The sequence below is a fragment of the Mixophyes fleayi genome, chromosome 1 (assembly GCF_038048845.1).
Source record: "Mixophyes fleayi isolate aMixFle1 chromosome 1, aMixFle1.hap1, whole genome shotgun sequence".
NCBI lineage: Eukaryota > Metazoa > Chordata > Amphibia > Anura > Limnodynastidae > Mixophyes > Mixophyes fleayi.
In genome coordinates this window covers 293790645-293814013 of record NC_134402.1, presented here as the reverse complement: position 1 = coordinate 293814013, position 23369 = coordinate 293790645, and the positions used below count along the sequence as shown (strand labels likewise).

General features: G+C 39.3%; 1 protein-coding gene across 3 annotated transcripts in view; it reads left to right on the top strand.

The window, feature by feature from the left end:
• The window catches only part of FRMD3 (FERM domain containing 3), a 197760-nt gene that overhangs the window by 83833 nt on the left and 90558 nt on the right, over positions 1-23369 (top strand). For 2 of the 3 annotated variants that reach the window (XM_075211045.1, XM_075211044.1), the window contains exons 3-4: positions 1050-1092; positions 17030-17108. In XM_075211045.1, coding sequence (XP_075067146.1) covers positions 1050-1092; positions 17030-17108 — 122 coding nt within the window. Of the gene's footprint in view, positions 1-1049; positions 1093-17029; positions 17109-23369 lie in introns of those variants that run through there. The other variant, XM_075211046.1, reaches the window with a different exon arrangement.

Sequence of the window (23369 nt, the reverse complement as noted above, 5' to 3'; positions counted from 1 at the left end):
AAGCAGTTCACAGAAAAGTGCAAAATAAAGTAGAAATTTATGCATTAAACTTATTACAGAAAGGACAAAATAAAAATAGAGGATCACACAATATACTCGAAGAACGCATTTATGTTAAGAATAATAGAAACATAAAGTAGCATTTCATAATTTATATGTTCTCTGCAAAGAAGTTATCTATTGCTCTAATTGTTCTGCTTGACAGTCACATTGTGGATACAAGTACAAAGGCCTGACTTATGGCAAATGTTCTTTTTCTTTCCTCTAATCAAACACTGAAACCATGTAATTCCAGCATTTAAACTGACCTCTTTAAAGAAGTTAGGGGATTGTACAAAACACGTCTTCTTAAATGTTTATTTCTGCATAGTAGACCACGAGTATTTATCCAAGTGCTCCTCTCCTTTTATGGAAGTTATGATGAAAAAACAACAGTGTTTTCTAAAGACAGTTTCCAGCTATTATTTGTCAATAATTTAGCATGGAAATGGTATTATTTTTGTTCATTTAAGCTGCTATGGTATAATTTCAGCTACAGTCATTTGAATAGGGCAAATCAAGTGATGCACATTGTAACATTGTATTTTTAGGCAAAACCATTCTTAGGTCCATATTATGGCTCCATTTCGACTAAGTTCTAGGGAAACCTATGTATGGAGCTGCAGAAACTTTGTGGTGCCTTATATAAAATAAATATAATATTACTAACCTAGGTTGCAGTGGCAGATGCCATGCTCACATTGGGCACAGGACTAAATCAAAATGGCACATTTCTACATTTCTATTCCCTAGGTTGATCAGTCACTCTTAACTGTACTGGATGACCTACAGCTGCATCTCTTCACATGAGAATTTGTGATTGACATATCCACTAACTGATTCACCTACAAAACTGTGCACTCTAGTGATCTAGTGATCTTTGAAAGCAAGAGTGAAGCTGTGAAAATGTGTATTGCTACTGAATTACTCTCTGATCTAAATATATATATATATAAATATATATATATATTTATAATCACTAAACACTGACCTCTGCTTTTTCTTTCCAGCATTGGCTTGACCCCAACAAACCCATTGCCAAGCAAATGAAATGTAAGTGTTCACGTCCTGATGGGCTATTGCAACGTTATTTGTAAAATCTAAAAGTGTGGCCCAGTCGTTTTTACCTGTCGGCTCCAATTATGTGATAGCCAGCTCTTCTAAAGAGTCAGTAAATCACAGTGCAACAAATTGTGTGACAAGTAGTTCTCAAACTGGTTTCAATGTTTTGCATTGAATATATTGTATAAATATCAGTTTTATTTTGACTAGTTTACAATTAACTGAGGTATGTATCAACTAAATTTAGGCTTGTGTTTTTGTTATATACCATGCTCCTTCACTTGTATGGAATACACGTTATGTCATGTTTTTACATATTTTCCCGTCTGAATCAGCACTGCACATAAAAAAGGAGTAAGTGATTTTGTCTGAAAAAAATACTGAACTAATACAAAAACATTTATTTTCTTAAAGTATTTCATTTGTTTAAGGGACATTTTTAGAGCTAAAAGAAATACTTTTTAATGGAGTATGGTATAAAACTGTATAGATATGTCATAAAACTCTTTTTTTAAGACTTCAACCCTTAAATTTTTGTTTGCCGCTTGTATTTGTCTAATATAAATTTTAAGAGACAACTGAATAAACAAATAGTATAGTGTAGTATGGCTAATTTTATAGAGAACTCTTAAGCATTCTCCAGGCTTGTCTAATAAATGTGCACTTAAATTTTGGTTAAATTTATAGATTTGTATAACTGGAACATATTGATTAGGTTTGATGGTTGTATTTTGACATGGTAGTGTGATCTGCGTGGTGGCATAAGAAACAATATTTGTTATTAAGAAGGTAGAAAACTGGCTAACACAATACCACACCATATCAGGGTCAATACACTAGTCAACTGTTTTCTAAAATGTCTTGTATAATGTCAATTATGCCTTCTCTCATAAATGCAACCAGGTTTTCTTAGGCCACTTTTTTAGTGCTGTCCCATACCCATGCCCCTCCCTTTGCTGAATCAGTCCACGGTCTCAATTCCAGAACTTCCTATTCTTATACTTTCATCATCATCATCATCACCATTTATTTATATAGCGCCACTGATTCTGCAGCACTGTACAGAGAATGCATTCACATCAGTCCCTGCCCCATTGGAGCTTACAGTCTAAATTCCCTAACATACACAAGTAAGTGAAAATAAATAAATGAGTGACTTACTGCAAAAATAAAAACAGGAAGTAAAGTTAGGAGGATGTCACCCCTGCACCTCTGCTCCGTTAGCACCAGGTTAATGTGACCTGTCCAGAAATCCAGGCCTGAATACAATGTGGTCTATTTCTGCTCTTTGGAGAAAAAACTGACCTTGTCTTTTATTTTATGTCTTTACTTAATTAAAACATAATTTTTCTCTCACACACACACATATATATATATATATATATATATATATATATATATATATATTACGCAATTGAGGGGAATAGGTGGTGTCTCGCGGAGTAGACGGTAGTGTATGGCAGCAGGTAAGTCACACAAGACCAAGCGTTTGGTGCAACTGGTATCAGACAGTTTTATTAAGCAAAGAAATAAAAGAAAACTTCAAAATAAACACCTTACCGTTTGGCTGTACCTAACATTTGTCACTCCTGACTAGTAAAGTAAATCATAAGCAGTATCAGCACAGTTCACTTACAGGCAAATTACAGGCTTTTTTTCCCCACAGAGCCTCAATCTCAGGACCCAGGCAGTGAGAAACACACTGGGCTGTCTTGCAGCCTTTTATCTGCACCACTCGGGTGCAACTCCTGATTGTAAGCAAAATCACAGGTAATCTGGAAGAGCCAGTTAACAGGCCTCATGGATGGAGCCCGCCCTACTCTATCCATCCATAAACCCCAGGACCCTTTTCTGGCTTTTCCACAAGCCTATAGTCCTACAGCAGCTCACAGCTACTACAACACAGACACCATCTGCCACAAACACTTTCTAAAACATTTCTAAAACAATTCCAGGATTTACTGGTTTGTCATTTGTTGTTGCCAGTTATTATGCCAACAATATGCTGCTAAGTTCCGTTACCTTTAGTGCTTTTCCTTATAATTAGTATTCATGTTTTCAGGGTAGATATGTTGACAAAATGTTAACTACCCCAAAAAATGTTTCTTCTTTTTATAAAACAACACTACTACAATTATAAATGAAAACTACACTAATGTATATGAGGTATTTTTAACTCGACAAAGATAAATCAATTTTTAGGATATGAAAACGTGACTTCGTAAACCTCATCCTAATTGGAATAGTTTATTTGCCTGGTTATCCACACTATAAATAAGTCTAGTTTTCATACTTTGAATAATCAATTTTGGTATTTATCCTGGCTTTTGAATGCAACTACTGTACATTGGCTATTTTGCTTCTCACCTTGGTACTCCAGAAGAAAATCAAGGTCTTGGTCCAGAAGGTGGTGATACCAGCTTCCAACCAGAATGATTAGAGTAAAACATAAGTAACATATAATAAAATTATATGCCTGTCTGGCACGTGTTAGAAAGTTGTAACACAAAACAATAGCACAGCTAAATTTTGTACTAGTTTGAATTTCTCGATTGTCTCAATATGACAGTGTCACACATCGCACCAGCTAACCTTTCATTCTGGCTGCTCTGAACTGAGCATGCACACACCTGGTCTTTTCAAAACTTCCTAGATTCACTTGATTGGCTAAGTACCTTTCAGTCTGTCTATTTAAAGCACCTGCCTCCTTATGATGGTTGTCAGATCTTCAGGTCTCCTTACCTGTTAGAACATCTCCTCCTCTGGCTCCTGTTTATTGCTTCCACCTCGTTGTACTCTGGATTCAGCAATTACTCTGCAGATTGTTGCGCATCTCCTCTGATCCTGCTCCAGGGTTTCCAGCGTATCAGAACCTCAGCGCTTGATCACCCTGCAGTCTATTGCTCTCCTGTGCATATTTCTACCACCTCCGCAGTCAAGACATTGCCGCAAAACAATGTTTATCTCCCCTGATCCTGTTCAAGGGCCATCCAGCTCTTTAATATCCCGGTGCATCAGCATCCTGCAGACTGTTGCTCTCTCCTACAGTCCTGAAATTCCACTTACCTGTTGGAATTGTCTCCAGCACTCTGACATATTCTTACTGCAACCATAATCTCCTGATCCTCCATTTAGTCTAGCTCTTTGCCATTAAATTCCGCACCTCTCTGTGGGTAGTATCCACCTGTGCAGACTTCAAGGCCCATCCTGACTCCAATTTCGAGAGAGAGAGAGAGTGTCCAACTCCTGTTGGAGTTGCTGTCGAGCAGAAGACATCCTTTCCCATTTTATGATGGACTTGCACAAAACACAAACATTTCTGGAAGGAGGTCTGTGCCCTAATTGTAACTATCACGCAAGTCTACCTTCCCGACAACCTCCCTTATTACTTACCTCCACGCCCAATCCACAACGTAAAAAAACATATACAAAAGTTAATCGGACACATCCTTGCAGCTTCCAGATGCTTCATAACCCTCAACTGGAAAAAGAAGACTTTTATCTTAAATGTTGCCAGTTGGAATAGTTACTCGGGGATAAGTCAGAACAAGAGGTCTGGGCTAAAGAATGAGCGTAAACAAACTTTATATCATCCACTTTATCATTTGACCAACAAGGTCATTGCATCATAGTATCATGTCCCAGAATCCTAGGCACCCTCTCCTCAGGGAACCAATGGCACTCTAGGAGTAGCCATAGCACCTTACCACCTATCACAAGCTAGCTGACCCCCATTAGCTCCATCACCGTGGGAATAATAAGGGTTATATAACCTGTGCCTTTGGGTTGTAAAGGCAGATCTCGTTTTTGGGGTGACTAGGAACTGCGCTTCCGTCATGTGAATATGCTGTGCATGTAAGGAATTCTTTTGCCTTGTATCTGTACATCGACTTGTTTATTCTGCCAACTGCTGAGTAAACTATGCTTTGGTTGCAACGATTTGCAACAAAAGAACCCACCAGGACGCACGATCCTCACAAGAGCATATCACTAGTGTTATACATGCTCGCCCCATTCTTATCTCCAATACTTGACAACCTTCTCATTTTCATTTTCATTATTGCTCCCCCACCTACTAACATTTCCCTGGTCAATGCCCTCCTAGCCTCTGTTCCCCAGAGTGGAAATTTAGTTATTATTTGCTGTATAGTTTCCTCACACCAAAAACTCTTTTTGCTTTATTGAATTTGTATTCCCTCCCCCCAATTTTTCCTTTCTTTTATACCCCTATCCTCCCCCCTCTTGTTTCTTGTTATTACTGAAAAAACAAATACAATCTGATAAAAATTCAATGTCACGCTTTGGTGCAATTTGCAGATGAACAGTTAAGAACTTTGTTGCTGTATGCAACAGAATGTAGGGAGTGAGACACATGACATGAAGAGTGTGAATTTTTGTCTACTTTGTGTAACCTATTGTAATGTTATAGTTTGTGTTGGTGTAATGCATATGCACCACATCAAAGCAGAATAATTAATAGAGGAAATCTTATTTTGCTAAAACTTTGTGACCATTGGTATTTCATACTTTCGTGATCAGACACATTCGACAGTTTCACGATGTTATGCTAAGCACATTTTATTTGCTTTATATAACTAGTATCTTTTACATGTTTTTTTCAGGATTAATAGGGCTTTATTGGCAGAATAATTAAATAAATAACTTTTAGTTTTAAGTGCGCTTATATGGGGGAAAACAGGCAACATTAGCAAAAAAAATGAATAAACTTTTCTATTATTCATTTACCCAGTTACAACACCCGTACTAAATTTGCTGAGAATGAATTATCTAGTTCTACAGAGTACTGGCATTGTATAATGTCTATCAAGTGCTTCCAGCTTTATTCTTCCTCTTTAATATTAGATGTTTTCCTCAAATAAAACAAGCAGACTGTTCTTTTGACCTGTTCCCTGGGCCTATTCCTGTATATGATACAACCTACCCTTTGTGTAAGCCAGGGAGTAAGGCCATGGGAGATTGCTTTCAAAACCACAGAAGACATTATGAATACATTATTATGCCTTTCAACAGCTGCAGTTATCGGACAGATGACTATTCACATTTTTCACTAGAATACTCTTGTATGAAGAGGAACTCATGGTAGACTTTATGACTGTGAGATGTGAATGTCCTGTGGATAAAAAATAACCCCAAATCATTACTTCTTTACCATCATACTTAACGGTTTGTATGAGGATCTTGTGGTAATATGCAGGTTTCCACCTAACATGACATTTTGCATTCTGATTAAACTACTTTGGTCTCCTCTGTCCAGAATACATTATTCCAGAACTTGTGAATTCATTCAGATGCAACTTGCAAGAGAAGTCTATTCTGCAATATTTTGTTGGGAGAAGACGGACTTTCTCCTGGCTACACTTCCATGAAAGCCATGGTGGTAGACTCATGCGCTTTTGCATTCACGTTGTCAGAGGCCTTTAAATCACTCAATGTAGGTTTTGGGTTATTTTCAATATTTCTATGAGCATCATTCAGTGTGGCCTTTGGGTGATTTTGCTGGGACCCCAACTGTTGTTTGGAAATGGTTTGATAACCCTTTCTTGACTGAGCATCAAAAGTTGCTTTTCTGAGATAATTGCAGATGTCTTTTCTCCTTGGCCTGTTATTCAAATAATGCAGTGCACTGAATTAGTACCACCTGTGTCAAATTACCTCCTTTATTGATTTGAAAGCACTAAGGATGTACTTTTTTCACACATGGCTTCTCCACAATGGCTTACTTTTATTGACTAAATAATGACAAAGTAAAAATGTGTTATAGGTCTTTAAATGAGAGTATGTTTATCAGATTTCAGGACTAGATGTTTGTTAATTAATGTGTCCTGATATGCCAAAACACAGGTTTGAAGGAGAGTGTACTTTCTTTTCCACATGACTGTATGTTGCTTTCTTCCTGATTATGTACACTGATGACACCCTCATCATCCTTAAGGATCTACATCAACATCAAAATCAGATCAGACAAGTGCTACAGAGACTGCAGGGGCAGTCATTTTTGCAAATTGAAATTTCTTTCCCAAGATATATCATTTATAAGCAGGAGAAATACAGAAATAGAAAAATAATCGTACACCGTTTCATTTACATACAGTTACATCTGTTGTGAAAGGATGCAGAAACTTGGACCAACCTTGAGAAGTGGAAGCATTGGCAAGGGTACACTTCTGTCCCAATAATGATAACTTGATAACAAAAATTTAGAATATATTAAGAAGGCCAAGAGACTTAACCGCAAACAAGCTTTCTGAGGCTTCTTTTTCACTTGGTTTAACTGTATTATCCCTTTCCACACAGGTTCAGAAAACATTTAAGCATATGTTCAATACAGTTAACATAAACTAAATATATGATTTGACTGTTGGATGCTACAGCTGTTCACATTGTAAAGCATGTATCTCTCTATGTGAATAACTTTTCCACCCACTTCAATACAATTCCAGTGGGCTCACAATTCCAAATTGACAGGTCACCCAGGGTCTACATTTGTGGTAGGAGCTCTCTCCCTCGAAAGATATGATTAGTATCCTGGCCATAGGGTCACATCTCCAAGCAGTCTCTCCTGGTTCCCCTAAAAAATAAATAACCAATGTTTGTGGAGCTAGTTGAACTAAAGAGTGTTTTCTTCTCCACTAGATACTTTCTTTGATTTAACACAGTGGTTCCCAAACTTTTGCAGTTCGCGGCACCCTTAGAGTCTCCAGAAATTTTTCAAGGCACCCCTCCAAAATAATTACTGAGCAGTCCTGTTTTAGAAGTAGTTGGGTCAAAAAAATGGAATAAGTATTTAGGTCAGGACAGAAATACTTATTTAGTTGTATGCAAAAAAGCCCCTCTGCATTCAGACGTTCTGCCCCCTCTGCATCCAGACAATCTGCCCTCTCTCACGCTGCCCCCTCTGCCCTCTCTCATGCTGCCCCCTCTGCCCTCTGCTACACTGTCCCCCTCCTCTGCCCTCTGCCACGCTGTCCCCCTCCTCTGTCCTCTGCCACGCTGTCCCCCTCCTATGTCTTCTGCCACTCCTTCCCCCCCTCTGCCACGCTGTCCCCCTCCTCTGCCCTCTGCCACGCTGTCCCCCTCCTCTGCCCTCTGCTACGCTGTCCCCCTCCTCTGCCCTCTGCCACGCTGTCCCCCTCCTCTGTCCTCTGCCACGCTGTCCCCCTCCTATGTCTTCTGCCACTCCTTCCCCCCCTCTGCCACGCTGTCCCCCTCCTCTGCCCTCTGCCACGCTGTCCCCCTCCTCTGCCCTCTGCCATGCTGTCCCCCTCCTCTGCCACGCTGTCCCCCTCTTCTGCCACGCTGTCCCCCTCCTCTGCCACGCTGCCCCCTCCTCTGCCACGCTGTCCCCCTCCTCTGCCTTCTGCTACGCTGTCCTCCTCCTCTGCCACGCTGTCCCCCTCCTCTGCCCTCTATCGCGCTGTCCCCCTCCTCTGCTGCGCTGTCCCCCTCCTCTGCCCTCTGCCACAGGGGTGCCGCAGGCCACCAGGGAATAAGCAAAGGAAAAAATTGTAGTGGAATCTCAGATCACCAACAAATGACAACTAATGCACTGTGGGCATAAAAAATGTTAATGTATTAAAAACCTATAATAAATAAAAATGGATACTGTATCACTGAGAATACTCTGTTGTAAACACAATACAAGTCGGGATACTGAAACCGAATAGTTAAATGCATATATAGGTGCACCTATAATGCAACATATGTATCATGAGATATAATTGTCCCGAATATTCCAAACATCAAAGTGATCATATATGAGCCATTAGAGATTGAAATCTCTGATATACAGCTTGAGAAATATTGTCATATATTTCCTGAGCAAATCCGGACTGTGGTAAAGTCACAGTCAATGTCACATAACATGTATGAGTCAGGGAATAAACAACAAAACAAATACTTACAAATCCGCCGGGCGCCGGGACTCAGCATCCTCCTCTGTCATGCAGCTTGTCAATGTACAAATCTGCGCAGCGCCGGGACCCAGCATTCTCCTCTCTCACGCTGCGTGAGAGAGGAGGATGCTGGGTCCCGACGCCTGGCGGATTTGTAAGTATTTGTTTTGTTGTTTTTTTTTTCCTGGCTGGCCCGCGGCACCCCTGTGACAGTTTGGGAACCGCCGCTCTAACAAATACATCTTTAAATTTTGAAGGCTTCGTCTCCTAGGATGGGCATTTCCTTTAGTTTATCTTCATTCTGCCTTCCACAGACCAAGTGGCTTACAGAGAGGACTAACCAATTATAAAATATTTTTTCAAATGAATGCCTTCTGACAAACTGGGCAGCTGGGCATCTCTGCTTCCACTTGCTCAATTTGCCTTCAACCTCAGACAAAAGTCTTCTGGACACTCTCCTTTCTTCTGTAATCATGGACACCATCCTGGCATTTTTCACTCACCTTTCAAATCATTGGGCACTGCAGTTGCTGACCTAAGAAACCAGTGAATACACCAAGGATGAAATTTCTATAAAGCTATTTTCTGCTAGGAACCTACAAAGTATGCTGACCAGAGACGCAACCCTTTTACGATATTTTTTCCTGGAGACTAGAAACCTCAGATTGAAAGTTCAACCAACCAAGCTGGAATATAAGTACACTGGTCCTTACAAAGTCCTGAACAGTCTATCACCTGCTGCTGTACGCCTCAGACTCCCTCTATCTTTCACAATATATCCTATATTCAACATGTCACTCCTCAAGCCATACATTACCAATTTCTTTTTCCACCCTACCACAATCTTTCCTTCTGCCTATTTGTTGGAAGATCATCTGGAGTTTGAAGTCCAGCATCTTTAAAAGAAAACATCAATATTCAGTACCCTAGCGATGCAGTGGTGCAGAAAACAGGTCTTGGGTTGGCTCCTCAGACCTTCATGTTCACAAAGACCTTTTCATAAAAATCCTTCCTAGCCAGCTGGAATTCTCCTGGAGGTTGCCTAACTGACCAGTCTATTACCCTTAACATTGGCTTGTGATGTCAATTATCCTACCTTATTAAGTCTCCTGATCTCAGATAAAGTGTTCAGCTATTTTGCTGTCTGAATTTACTTCCTGGATCATCGGACAGGACTCTGTTTCCAGGTTCAGGTTGTCTATTTTAGTCCTCATTCAGTGTTTTATAACCTCTTCCTGCCACTAATACCTCTTCTTGTACAACCAAGTATACTACTGACTTCTACATTTTCCCTCTGTGGCTATTGACAGTACATTGCCATTGAGCATTTGAATTTCTGTGCCCTATATGTAGTATTTTACATTTTGATTTGTATCATTTCAGGTCCCAGACTTAAGTCCACTTTTCTATATTCCTTAAGTCAGTATATGCATTTTAGTTTCTTTTGTGGGATATCAACTGTGTTACAAACATACATATCATAATTCATATCTGAGCTCTTATTTTATATAATTTACTATTTACTACAATATTAGACGTAATTATCAAACTGCAAACACGGATCTTTGAAAGAAGTGGTGTTCTGGATTTACAAGTTAAAAAATGATCTTCCTCTGGGACTTGAATGAAAACTACTAAATAGCCTCTTTCTTTTGAGGTTTTTCCCCTTTTCATTTCATCTGTTATGTATTTTGAATTCTGGATTTTATGTTTCATATGTGATATTTTTAGTTCTATGCAACAAAAAGTAGTAGTATGCAATATTTTTGATATGATGTTTTTGATATATTGATTTTTATATAAATTTTATTCTGATTTAGCTTCCATTACTTCCTCTCATCTGATAAGACTATTGATTTGGAGATGTTACAATTATAATTGAAGATTAATAATTGATCTGTTTTTTGTATTGTTATTTATTTTTTCTGATGTTATATCCTAATAGTGTACTCCCCTAGCCATTTTTGGCTTTCTTGTCCCAATTTAGATTTCTTGTATGCTTACTTTTGCAACCCGGCAAGATTGACACAATACAAAATTTTGGAGCATGCATGGTGGCCGGCTTCTGACATCTGTAAATAATATCCGCTATGCACTCTGCCACTATATTTAAATAACAGATGGATGAACACTTGGAACTATGTCAAATATTCTCCTGAGGAAACCCTAACAAGGACGAAATGCGTAGGGTCCTTTTAAAGGAGTGTTTTCTGCAATTCTGGACTACAGAGAATCTATCATTGTAGGGGTCAGCACATGGAAAGGATTTTTAAATTCTTGGACATCAGTATTTTAGATAAGTCTATTTAGTTTTAATTTATGTATGTGCATTTTTGCTGTCTGTTAAAGATTCCTGATTTTACTACACTATATGCTGCAATTCTACACTCTGCTCTGTACTTTGCATCTACTGAGCTGCTGACCAGTAAGAGGGGACCCACATTGGAAGCCTACAGACATAGATGTTCTAAAGATGAGCTCTTACATTGATCATACCTAAGCTCAGGTTGTAAATTTACTAACATATTACATTAATAGGGTGCCCTCTCTTTGTATAATTCGTTAATAAACCACAAAATATGTCTGCAGCACATTTTGTTTCTTCATAAATCCCATCTTGTGAATAGATAGTTGCATGCCAACAATCCGCTTATGGGAAGTGCCTCAGTGCAAATGCTTTGGATGAAATGTAAATGGTGGAAAAAATAAAAATGTCACTTCAAAGATCTGTCTGCTGTAACTTTTGGATAACCTATTAATTACTACTTTTACAGTTCTTGTTGAAGCCTAATGTCTTACATAAATCATTTAAATGAGTTTCGGGTGTCTTCATTTCATGTGTCACATGTATATTTATATTACATTGGCAGAATTGTACCTATAATTGCTTGTATGCAAAAGACAACCCATTGGAAATGTATGCCAATGCCCGAATATCAACACCTCTGCAGATGTGTAAAAATGTGTAAATTTCTAAGGAAAAAGCTCTTTGGTCTACTGCTCAAATCAGAATTTCCCCAAAATGCATACTATTCATATACAAAGTTAGTTTAACTACTTTGCTGCTGACTCACAGGAAGATGGGAGGTATGCCCCCGCTCGCTCACCATGGTGAGCTGGTGCTGCACGCACCAGAGAAAGGTGAATCCAATGCATGTATTACTTAAAGGGTGTTTTGGGGATGGGGAGGGGGGTTGGGTGCCCTAGTACTGCAGCAATGTTAAGCACACCCTTTCAGAGGAGACGTGGCCGTGTCCTGACCTGGACACTCAAAATGTTGTGAGCTATGCCTATCCACATTAACAGTGGCAATAGCACAAAAACATGCAATTGACTATCATTAATCTTTATTATTAACCTTTATAGAGTGCTAACAACTTAAGCAACATTTGTAGGGGATGTGATTTTGTGACATGAAATGGATTTTGCACTGCTGTAAATTTCTCTTTCTGTTTGCTGTCTTTGAAGCAAAATGTATTCAATTGCAACAACGCTAAGTGAAATCCTAAGCTCTGCCGTTTCAGACAGCATTAGATTTGTTTTACATGATCTGCCAGCATTAAATCCATGCTGTCTGCGATTTTGTACGTCATTTGGGCTCTAAATGGTCTGTAATCCTTTGTGCACCATTACTCCCTACTTAGTTCATTTAAATATGAGCTGGGCACATCTGCCATGTGGGGTTAGTGAGACTGTACCAGGGACTGGCTGGCAAATTTTACCCCAGGCAAGAGAGACTTGGCTCAGCAGCCAATTAGAAGCATTCTAAAGGAAAAGGATACAGGTAGCACAGTAACCCAGCCCAAGAGAGCCCACTATGGTACTGGCCCGAATGCCTCCTGCCCCCCAGCCCAGCCAGCCACTGGATTGCACAGTGCCTTGCATAGAGCAAAATGAATTACACATAGTAGCTTCCACATGCTGCTTCTGTGCACATTCACAATTCTGACCAACCATGATACATAAAATTAAATAAGCTGTAATAATTTCGTCAGAGCCCTATCACTTCTAGAACTCAATGAAGTAAACATATTTAGTATCTATATACTAAGGAAAACTAAGTGATTACATGTTAGGGTAAATGACATTCTAAGTACAATCTATCTAGTTTTGCATCATATGCCCTTTAGCCTAACAGATTTATATTTCAATACCACCCCTGCCTTTCACCTTCAAGTTACTGGTACCTGCACCTACCTATGTTATCTTGCCATTTGTCATCTACTATCAGCAATTTCCATATATCAGTGCAGATACCAGGTATACAAGTACCACTACCTCATCATACTCAATGTCAGGGAACCCAAACTGTCAGCATGGATATTTGAGCTAGAAGTCTGAAATCCCTGATATCAGGTGAATGATACTGTGGTGAGGACAAGAATAAATTGCTAACACATTTAGGTTGTATTTCCTGATGTTAGCGACAATATAAAGGGGGTATGTTGGGAGGGGGAGAGATTAGAACAAATGCTTGTTAGGCTAAGTGTAATGCAATACTAAGCATTATATAATGCAGAGTAAGCCTTTAGTGGGTTTGGCCAAGTGTTTAAAGGATAAAGAATGTTTGTTAATAAACTAGTAAACTGTATAGCAACAACAAATCTTAACTTTTTTTTACAACCAATACCATGTTTATTATAAATATTGTTTTTATTATCATTAACATTTATTTATATAACTATACAATCTATAGGACAATAGTAATTTGATACATGACGCTAAGTGCCACGTATTGCATATTGTCCAGCCAGATGGCAAACGGAAAAAGTGCTTAGTGGGGCTATGTGTTCCAGTCACACAGCAATGTTGAGCATCTTTTGAGTATAGAAGAAGAATAAGTTTAAGGTTTGAGTGATCTGTGTAAAGGATTTTGCCTTTAAGTGCACGTATACAATTATATGATATAGATGGTAAATGTATACAATTATAGATTGAATGGCAAGGACAGTTTCTAAATTTATATTCAGCACATACAGAGGCTCATTCTGAAAATACTTCTAAGGTAAAAAAAATCTATGTAATTACCTTCCGCATAAACACAATATTCAAGATGAGTTGTGATTAAAACAGTGAATTGCTGCATTCAAATGTGTTTTTGTATCTTACCAGACTTAAATCAATTAAAACACCATTGCAACTCTTCTATTTTCTCATTATTCCAAAGGCTGTTTTGCTAAAATAAAACAAAAATGAATTATGAAAATAATAGTTTTCTTTCCTATGTGGTGCTCATTATTAGTGTTGTTTTCATACCTTGTCACTTGCTGTTAACTTTTGGTGTAGCTGGTACTGAAAATTAATATTTGCTTGGTGTCTGATTTGAAATAGGTTACAGAATGGGTTATATTCCAAACAAATATGGGTATTTATACACTGCTGTAGTGTTAAATATTTATCAATAAATCCTTGAAATAGTAAACTGAAAATTTCCAAACAAATGTGGAGACACAGTGTAGTGAATATGCCTCCAATTTGCTTTTCCAGGTGCGTTTGTGCATACTTTTTGACCACCCCTTTCATTTTCGTTCGACTGTCTCTTTTTTTCTTCTAAAACAGTGCTGCGAACCTAATTTTTTCTTTTATTAAGTCATGATAATGGAGACATTGGTGCTTTCTTTATTTATCACATTTATACATTTTAATGTTTTACTCATTGAAGTTATTACAATTTATGTAGCCTCAGAGAACATGCAAATATGTTCTGCGTTCTGCTCCTTGACCTCGGTCCTTAGAATATCTGGTCACACAAAACAAAACTTCTTTTCGCATTTGGATACAGAAATGGGTGTTTTAATCCAGCTGGCCATCTCTCTCCTCCCATCAAAGACTCAACTTTATCTAATGAATAAGGATGGGCGGCTGTAGTGATGGTCAATACAGCCCACTTCCCTATTTCTGCCATGCCCCTTGCGTTAAATTCCTATTTTCATACTGTGCATACGCAGTAAGGAAGTGTACGCATATGTCCATATGCAGATTCCGCCACATCTTCCACGTATGACTCCTTATGCTTGTAGAGGCAGAACAGGGGGAGGGTACGGGCGGTCAAGAATAGGCTGAGTATAGTAATGGAGTGTTCACATAAATGCAGCACAATTACAGGTGGATGCATCCACAGATAAACCTGTCAGCCTACGTGCATACTATTGAAAAGTAATTTCAGGGATATTGTGCAAGTGGCACGTTGCCGAAGGGGGAGTGTCCTGCTCTGACTGCGAGGTGTGTCTAGCTCCACATGTGGGTGTGTCTAGTGCCAGCTAAGGTTGTGTCCAGCACTACAAGGGGGAACCTATAGTACCATGTGCAGCATGCTGCCAGAGGGAGTTTGTGTATGGATTACACGCAGGCTGTACAAGTGCTGAAGGGAAGCTTATTTTTAACTTGCTGTAAAAGGTATGGCAGTGCTGTTGATAACCAAATAACCAAACAGCACAGTAGTGAACTGCTTGATAAGTATCCCTTCGCTTGTCATAACAGGGTGATTAAATAAAGCAAAACCCGCATATTGCTGTAATAAACACTTTATAGCATTGATAGGGTTTGAAAAACTGGCCCTAAATTCTTTAACTATCAAAAATCTTTCTATTAAACTTTAACAAATATTTTAAATAAAAATAAAAATAAAAAGAACAATGGACATTATTTACTTGTAATCAAAGCCTTGTGCTTACTAACTTGATTCACAAGGACCTTCATTCTTCTTGCTGTTCTAGTCTGGACTCACACATGTGCACAAGTCAACAGTCCAGGAGGCACAGCTGGGATTAGGGAGGTTAGCCTAACTTTTCAGGCTTTCTCCCAATATTCTGGGAAAGTAGGCAACTCTCACATACAGACAGACAGATAAACAAACAGACACACACATACTTGTTTTTATTGCATCGTGAGGATCCATGTCTGGAACATAGCGCATAGGGACACCCCTTTCCTAATGCCCTGTCAGCAGTCATTTAGGTATGTGTAGGAGCGGTTTGTTACCAGCGTTACCACTTACAGTTTGACTTTGCTCAAAGTACTGACATGGACTGCATGTGGGGATTAGGGGAAAGTTTCATGTATTTTGGCTGTCTGAGGACACCCCCACATTGCCACGTCACTCACACACATTAATTTGTTGCTACAGGCTTCCTGTAGTCTAGGTGAGGAGCCCTGTAGCGCTGCTATTACAGAAATGTGGTGCAGACAGCCTATGCAGGCTGTGCATAGGCTGCCTGCACCACATTCCCACTGGACCACAGGCAGCCAAAATACACTTTTATTGTCCAGCCTGGGGGGGCATATGCCCTCCTGCCTACCCCAGCCCAACCTGCCCCAGTGCATAACACACGGGACTCCGACTGGAGTTTGCAAGTAATTGAATTCCCCCAAGGTCACATATATACATGTCACAGTGGCAAGCAATTCATTTCTTGAGTCTAGATTTATTCTGTGTGTGATAGAACCTTTAGGACATCATCTTCTTATTATATGAATTGTGCCTTTTAATGTTTTAATAATTTGTAGCCATGCGTTGGCATTGACAAGTTTTCGGCATTTAAGCAACTCGAACTATGGACGTGAAAGAAATGTACTGTACATAATACCCCTGTTACCTTATTTATTTTAATAACTCTTTATCAGCATGGGCTACAAGATAAAATGTAAACTCTTGTACTTTGGATTGATTAAGAATGTCATATTTCATATACATAGTATTGTTCCGGCAGGCTCGGATACACAGACCAACTCTTTGTGCTCTGCTTTTATAACGTATTCATTTATGACTCAATGATAACTTCAATTTTACTTGAAAAAGGCATTTTTCATAGCTGCTTTTGACATTACATGTTGATCACTAATTAAGTCAGCGAATGCATTGGGGCTTTCCTAGCATGCTTTTATTTATTGCACTGGCTTGGATTGCCGATAAAACCATTTCACTAACTATAAAGAAACCTCTCCTGCATTTTCATCAAGCAACGATACCCTGCGCTGTTCTCATGCTTTTTTGTTTTTGTTTTATAATGTTTCAGCTCATCCACCATACACCATGTGCTTTAGAGTGAAATTCTACCCTCATGAACCTTTGAAGATTAAAGAAGAGCTCACCAGGTATTTTATATGTGTATGTGTGTCATGCCAGTTTGGTATAAGGCAAGGAGCCAAGTCAAGTTGTTGGTTTAGTGGTGTCGTCTCCAATACAAAATGGGTCCAATCCTTTCTTGTCAGACATCAATTGAATCATTTTTGCAGATCCATGTAAACTGAAACATTGTGTTCTTGCATATAATTTGTGTCCATGGTAAACAGGATGTCTGCTCTTCTCGTGATTATATTAGCTCATTAGCAGTTGCTGTATATATGTATACCTTAGAAGAATGTCATTCACATGGAGTAAACCAAATATCAATCAACACTTTGAGTCTGTGGTCCCAAATTTTCAACACTCCTGTCCAGTGTACATCACACTGTCAGGTGAAAAGAATAAAGAAATATCGAAAAATAAAACATTCTTATGATCAATTTGATTTAGAATACTCATCCCAATATTATATAAAATAAGAGGTCTAGGGAACCTAAAATACCCCCCCCCCCCCGCCTATTGTGGTAATAAGCAGATTTCTTTTTATCGCCAGAATAAGAATCACTTATTGCCTGCATTTATGCAATAAATGTTGCCGAGGCAGTTGAGTGTTACTTGGCTGCCCTGGTGATACTGGCTTGGAGCAGTAATACTTATCGATTAAATCACCACTAGTAATCCCCTTTATGTATACTACAATGCAGTAATGAGCCCCATCGCCAAAAGGGCTCCTTGCCCTTTGATAAATAGTTATAATTTTGTGTATTTTCCTGTAGTCCCCCCTTTGTTGGTACATTAAGCATGAGCAATGTAATGGAAAGTTTTTTTTCCTTGTGTTGTACACCATCGTTTAGTAAATCACTGAAGGAATTACCAATATCTTTCACGTCCAAAAAAAACAAGCTTTTTTTCTTAACGGGACACTCATTTTCTCTATTGTGTAGGTTTTAGATGTTTATTTCTTGCCTTTTTCCCATAATAGATGTCGTCTTCTGGATCTATCTGGTATTTACATACAAATGGTGAAAGTTTGGTAGTAGGTGACAGAAAAGTATTTCAGCTATTGGCAATGTATTCACATATGATATTAACTAGTACAAAACATACACTTGAAGGAATAAGATGACATTTATAAATAATAACTTTATTCATTAAGATCCAGGATTCTTTCTCTGTTACAGTTTTGCTTGGGTTGCATTATGTGGTGTGAGAAAGTATTAGCTACCGCTTCACCAGAATAGTCAGCTGTGTTGCTGGGTATGCTTGAGTAATAAGACATGTACAGACCAGCTGGAATTGCTACACCGATGCCTAAAGGTAGATATCCTATCCCCTAGTCCCCTATGAAGGCATTGGGGAAGGGAAAACTGGAGACAGCTGGGAATGGGTCAACCTAACGATCATTCAAACTTGTCCTGGATGCTTTACCAGCTCCCTCTGGTGCCAAGTGGAGGCTGAACTGTGAATGCCACCACCATGTTTCTGCCCATCGTTCTGCTATTTTCTGTACCGGTGCTTCTAGAGAGCCATGGGTTGCCTAAGTCTGGTGCAGTTTTAAAAAAAAATAATATAATAAAGGTAAGAAAACACAAACCCAAATACAAATAAATCTTCATTAGCCTAATGTACTTACAGACCCTCATTTCATGCTCAATCGTCCTCAGTCTTCATCATATGTAATCCACAGTGTATCTTGATTGAAGCACCTAATCCCCTCTTGATCCAAAGTAGCCCAAATGTAAAAAAGAATCACCACAACCCCCCTCCAAAATCTTCTCAGCTCTTAGCTTGCACTGTTCCTTTACTGCTTCAAGAGTGACAAATAGGTAAGAAGGTCAAGTAGCTTATGCTATTTAGGAAGAAGACAGAAAAATATTTAAAAACTGAGCACATTTTAAGTGCAAATCTAGAATATAGAGGTTGATGATAAAATAATTTGAAAATATTACTACTTATGTAAAAAAAAAATATGTGAAAAGAAGCAAATGTTTTTCTTCTTAAACATTGCAAATAATCTGAAGAATTGATTTTGTAGCGTCTGTTTGTTGCTGAGTGTCTATTATTCTAAAGCCACATTTGATTATACTCTGAAAGCAGGAAGCATTAGGCTAAAAATACAACTAAATTGTTATTTCAGGATATCTGCATCAACCATGATCTTGTAATCTGTTTTTGAAACAGATATTCAATCTATTGGCTGTTTTTTAGCAGCAGATTGCAAAACATTCCCAAGCCAAGAGCATTAAAGATGGAATACATGGTCTTAATGTTTATTTTAATCTAATGATATTCAGAGAGCTGCAGATTTTTCCTGCTCAGATCTAGCACACAGAACCCAGGATTGTAACACAAAAGTCACTCTTGCTTACTTATACTAAAATTGTTCAATATGTGACCAGTTTTGGCTTTTGTTGCCATCTTAAAGCATAAAATATTACTTAAACCATTTAAGCATATATAGGAAACAAAAGCAGTGTTACTATCAAACAAGGCCATGTGACTAAATTGCAAAGAGTTCCAGATGTCACTTCAGGTTAGCAAATAAATGGTGATGATACATGTAGACATAGAATAACTCTTAAAGTTGCTCAAATCAATACCTAATAGGAAATGTATGTTAGAAACTGTATAAGTGAAAAGGGATTTATTGTTTTACCAAAAATAGTTCATACTTGGTTAAGAACATACATTAAATTAGCTAACTTTTTAGATTAGATGGTTAATCCAGTCATTAGTCAATGACACAGGAGCAATTACAAGTATTACCCTGTCTTCGATCTACTTGTACGTGTTCTAAATCAATTTTTTCTAAACTAATGGTTTGACTACCGTGTATTCCTACAGTGTTGTGAAACAGCACTAACAGATAGACCTATGTTCATTAACTCTGTAAGGCTGGTTACCCACACTTAAAGAACATGCCAGTGCCACTGCATGTTTAAAACAATTTGGTTTCATATCCAATTACTTGCTGTCGGAGGACAGAAGGGAGTCAATTTAAGGTATTAACTCCTTTGCGTTCTTCAGTAGTTAACCAGAGTAAATAGTGCAAGCAGCATCCAAGAGGCTCAAGAGCAAGTGGGTATGGGATCACTGGAAGCAATAGGTTCCATCCCCAAACCAGTTTACATGTTTTTACTAGCATTAAGCAAATGCCAGTAAAAACATGATTTGTGGATAACTGGACTTAGGAAATTATGTTACCTACATCCTACATACCAGCTAAAGAATATATGTTGTAACTGGGTTAGGGGACCAGGTGACTTTCCCTGGGGTAGATGTATGATTTCTCTGCTGCTGTACACTTCCAAGTCCAGGGTTTTGGTACAACTGGCCTCAGCCAGTTTTATTACAGGTGCAGTTGCAAATCAGCCTACACTTAGACTGGGGGCCCAGAAAACCCAGAATGGGCCTGATGAATGGAGCCCGCCCCCTCTCTCCATTCATAACCCCAGGGACTCAGGACCAGATTTTCCTACAGCTGAGAAACCCACTTTGGGAAGCTTTTTCCACACACATAAGCAATCTCCCTAGGGTTTTAATCTACACCATGCAGAAAGCCTGGGATTCTGCCTCTGCCATTCAGCACTTTCCCAGTGATTGTCACATATATTTCCCCCTTGTTTCAACCTGTGGGTGAGACACTTGTAATTCCTAAACACACCTGTTTCTCCCGTAGGAGGTACCTCATTCTGATCATCATCATTCGCTATTTCCCTAATCCCACTGCCAGCGGATCAGTCAGATGGCTGTATAGCATTCACACCTGAGACCATATTGAACTCCCATCATTTCCAAAAATGGGAAAAATCTCTCCCTATTACAGCATCATGCACAAAGGAGATGACCAATCCGAGCTTAACAACAGACGTACCACAAATGGTCTTAATATTCACTTCAGCAGTGATGTAATGCCAGGTGTCACCATCTATACAAGTTACACCTCTAGTTGTCTGATGGAATTTTGAGGATTTTACTAATCCAGCTTTGACAAGGGTAACTAATCTTCCTGAGTCTAACAAAGCCTCTATCCAGTTGCATTTCATAAAAAAAATTAACATGTTTTTCTGGCCCAGCCAGAGGTAAAACAGTAGAGACTAACCTGGCGGATGAGCTGCGACATTCATAGGCAACATCTCTTTGCATGGGGTCTTGAACAACTGGAGAATTAGTAATAACATGTCTTGGCATACCACACCTAAAGCATTTAAGAACATAATTGTCAAGTCTTTTGTGTGGTGGGGAACTTCCTTGCCTTACTGACCAGTCTCCAGGCCCAGTGCCAGCAATCTCTCAATTCTTAAGTCCCCTTAACCTCCCATAACCCTTTCCCCACAGAACAGTCTTACCCGATATTACCGAAGTGCATGGTCGTGTACCAAGGGGCTGGTGTACTACGCTCATCAGTTTATTTGCTGCCACATATTTGGTCACCTGAGCAACAGATGAGGATAAGGACTCAACTTTCTGATCCGGTTGACTTTTTAGACCCTCCAACTGTTGCAGAGACAGGTCGGTAATATTCACCCTTATCTCTGGGGATTTGGACTGAGCACCTAGTTAAGAAGAATGCCTGGACCAAACAGCACTATGAAGCACCTCTGACTGAACAGAGGCATGAGGCCTCTCTGGTTGCACAGTGCAGTGAGGCCTCTGTGGCTGAATAGTGCAATGAGGCCTCTGTGGCTGAACAGTGCAATGTGGTCTCTGTGACTGAGCAGTACAGAGAGGCCTCTCTGGCTGAGCAGTACAGTGAGCCTCTCTGGCCGAGCAGTGCAGTGAGGCATCTCTGGCCGAGCAGTGCAGTGAGGCATCTCTGGCCGAGCAGCGTAATCAGGCATCTTTGGCCAAGCAGTACAATCAGGCATCTCTGGCCAAACATCAACTAACTTATCATGCTGAATCATTTTGGGTCTTGTGTCGCCTTCCAATTGTTTCAACCTGGGTTATGGTCTTAATTTTCCCTTGTATATCTGTGACTTTGGCATCAAGTTATTTCTGGAGATTTTCCTTTTCATTCTTCATTTTTGCAGCTTCTTTATTTGCACTTAGACATTGACTTTGACGTGTATTCTGGGCTGCATTTAACCTTGCAATATTAGTTTTCAATTTTTCAGTCTCTTCAGTAAGTCACTGTGTTCGGGCCTTCCAACATCTCACATCTTCATCAAGCAACTTTGTTTCTGGCTGCAGCATCCCACTTTTCTCATTGAGTTCAGTGTTAGACTCTTGTAATAGCAATATTGCTTCAAGTTTCTCTATCTTTGAAGTTGCTGTAGGTCATGGTCCAGTTTCTCTTTAAGTTGGGCCATTGTCTTTTGTTACCTGAACTTTTCCATGCTCAGTAGTGAAATGATCTTGTAGCACATTTATTTCTCTCCCCATGTGCACTATATGCTGCTGTTATCTAAAACATTCTGCTTGTGAAGATAGTAATAAGTCTTCAGTAAAAAAAATAGTCAGCTCTATTCAAGAGGGAGCTCTTAAGGCAGGGTTTCCCAAACCCAGTCCTCAGGGCTCCCCAACAGTGCAGGTTTTTCGGATCACATGTGACATAATTAGGACCACCTGTGGATCTGTTACAATGTGTCAGTCAGTAATGAATACACCTGTGCTCCAGCAAGGAGATATGGAAAACCTGCACTGTTGGGGAGCCCTGAGGACTGGGTTTGGGAAACCCTGTCTTAAGGTCTCTTTCAGTGAGGAAGGAAAGTCTCAGGAGCAATTCATGGAACTACTCAGACTGGTAAGACAAGTAAAAAAAATTGCTGAAACACGGTTTGAAGTTACACAAGCAGAATGAGATTCCAGCAGTGTATAGTGCACATGGAGAGAGAAATAAATGGGCCACAAGATAATTTTAATACAGAGCATGGAAAAGTGGGCTTGGTGCTGTTGCCACCGTGCCTCCAAGTTCAGCTGCAGTTGGCTGGTGGCTGCCTGCTGAACCGCAACAACTTGCAGCAATGCCTTGACCATATCCTCCATGCTAGGGCGCTGTAACAGTCTTTTTCCCAAATCCAAAATAAATGGGTATCTGGCCCTTTAAATTTTTCTCTGTCATCTTTGACGCACATATGCAATCTTTCTATTTTTAAAACAGTAATCTTCTGATTTTTCTTGCCCAAGGTAGCTTGAAAATCAGCCAATTTTATCTTCATAGAGATGAAGCACTTTCCTTATAGAAACACCATTTCACTTGACTTAGGCAGTGTGCTACTGCAATACCCAGCGTGTGTCACAGTAAACTTTTCTTTTAAAGATTGAGCTGATTTGCTCTTTAACTTTGC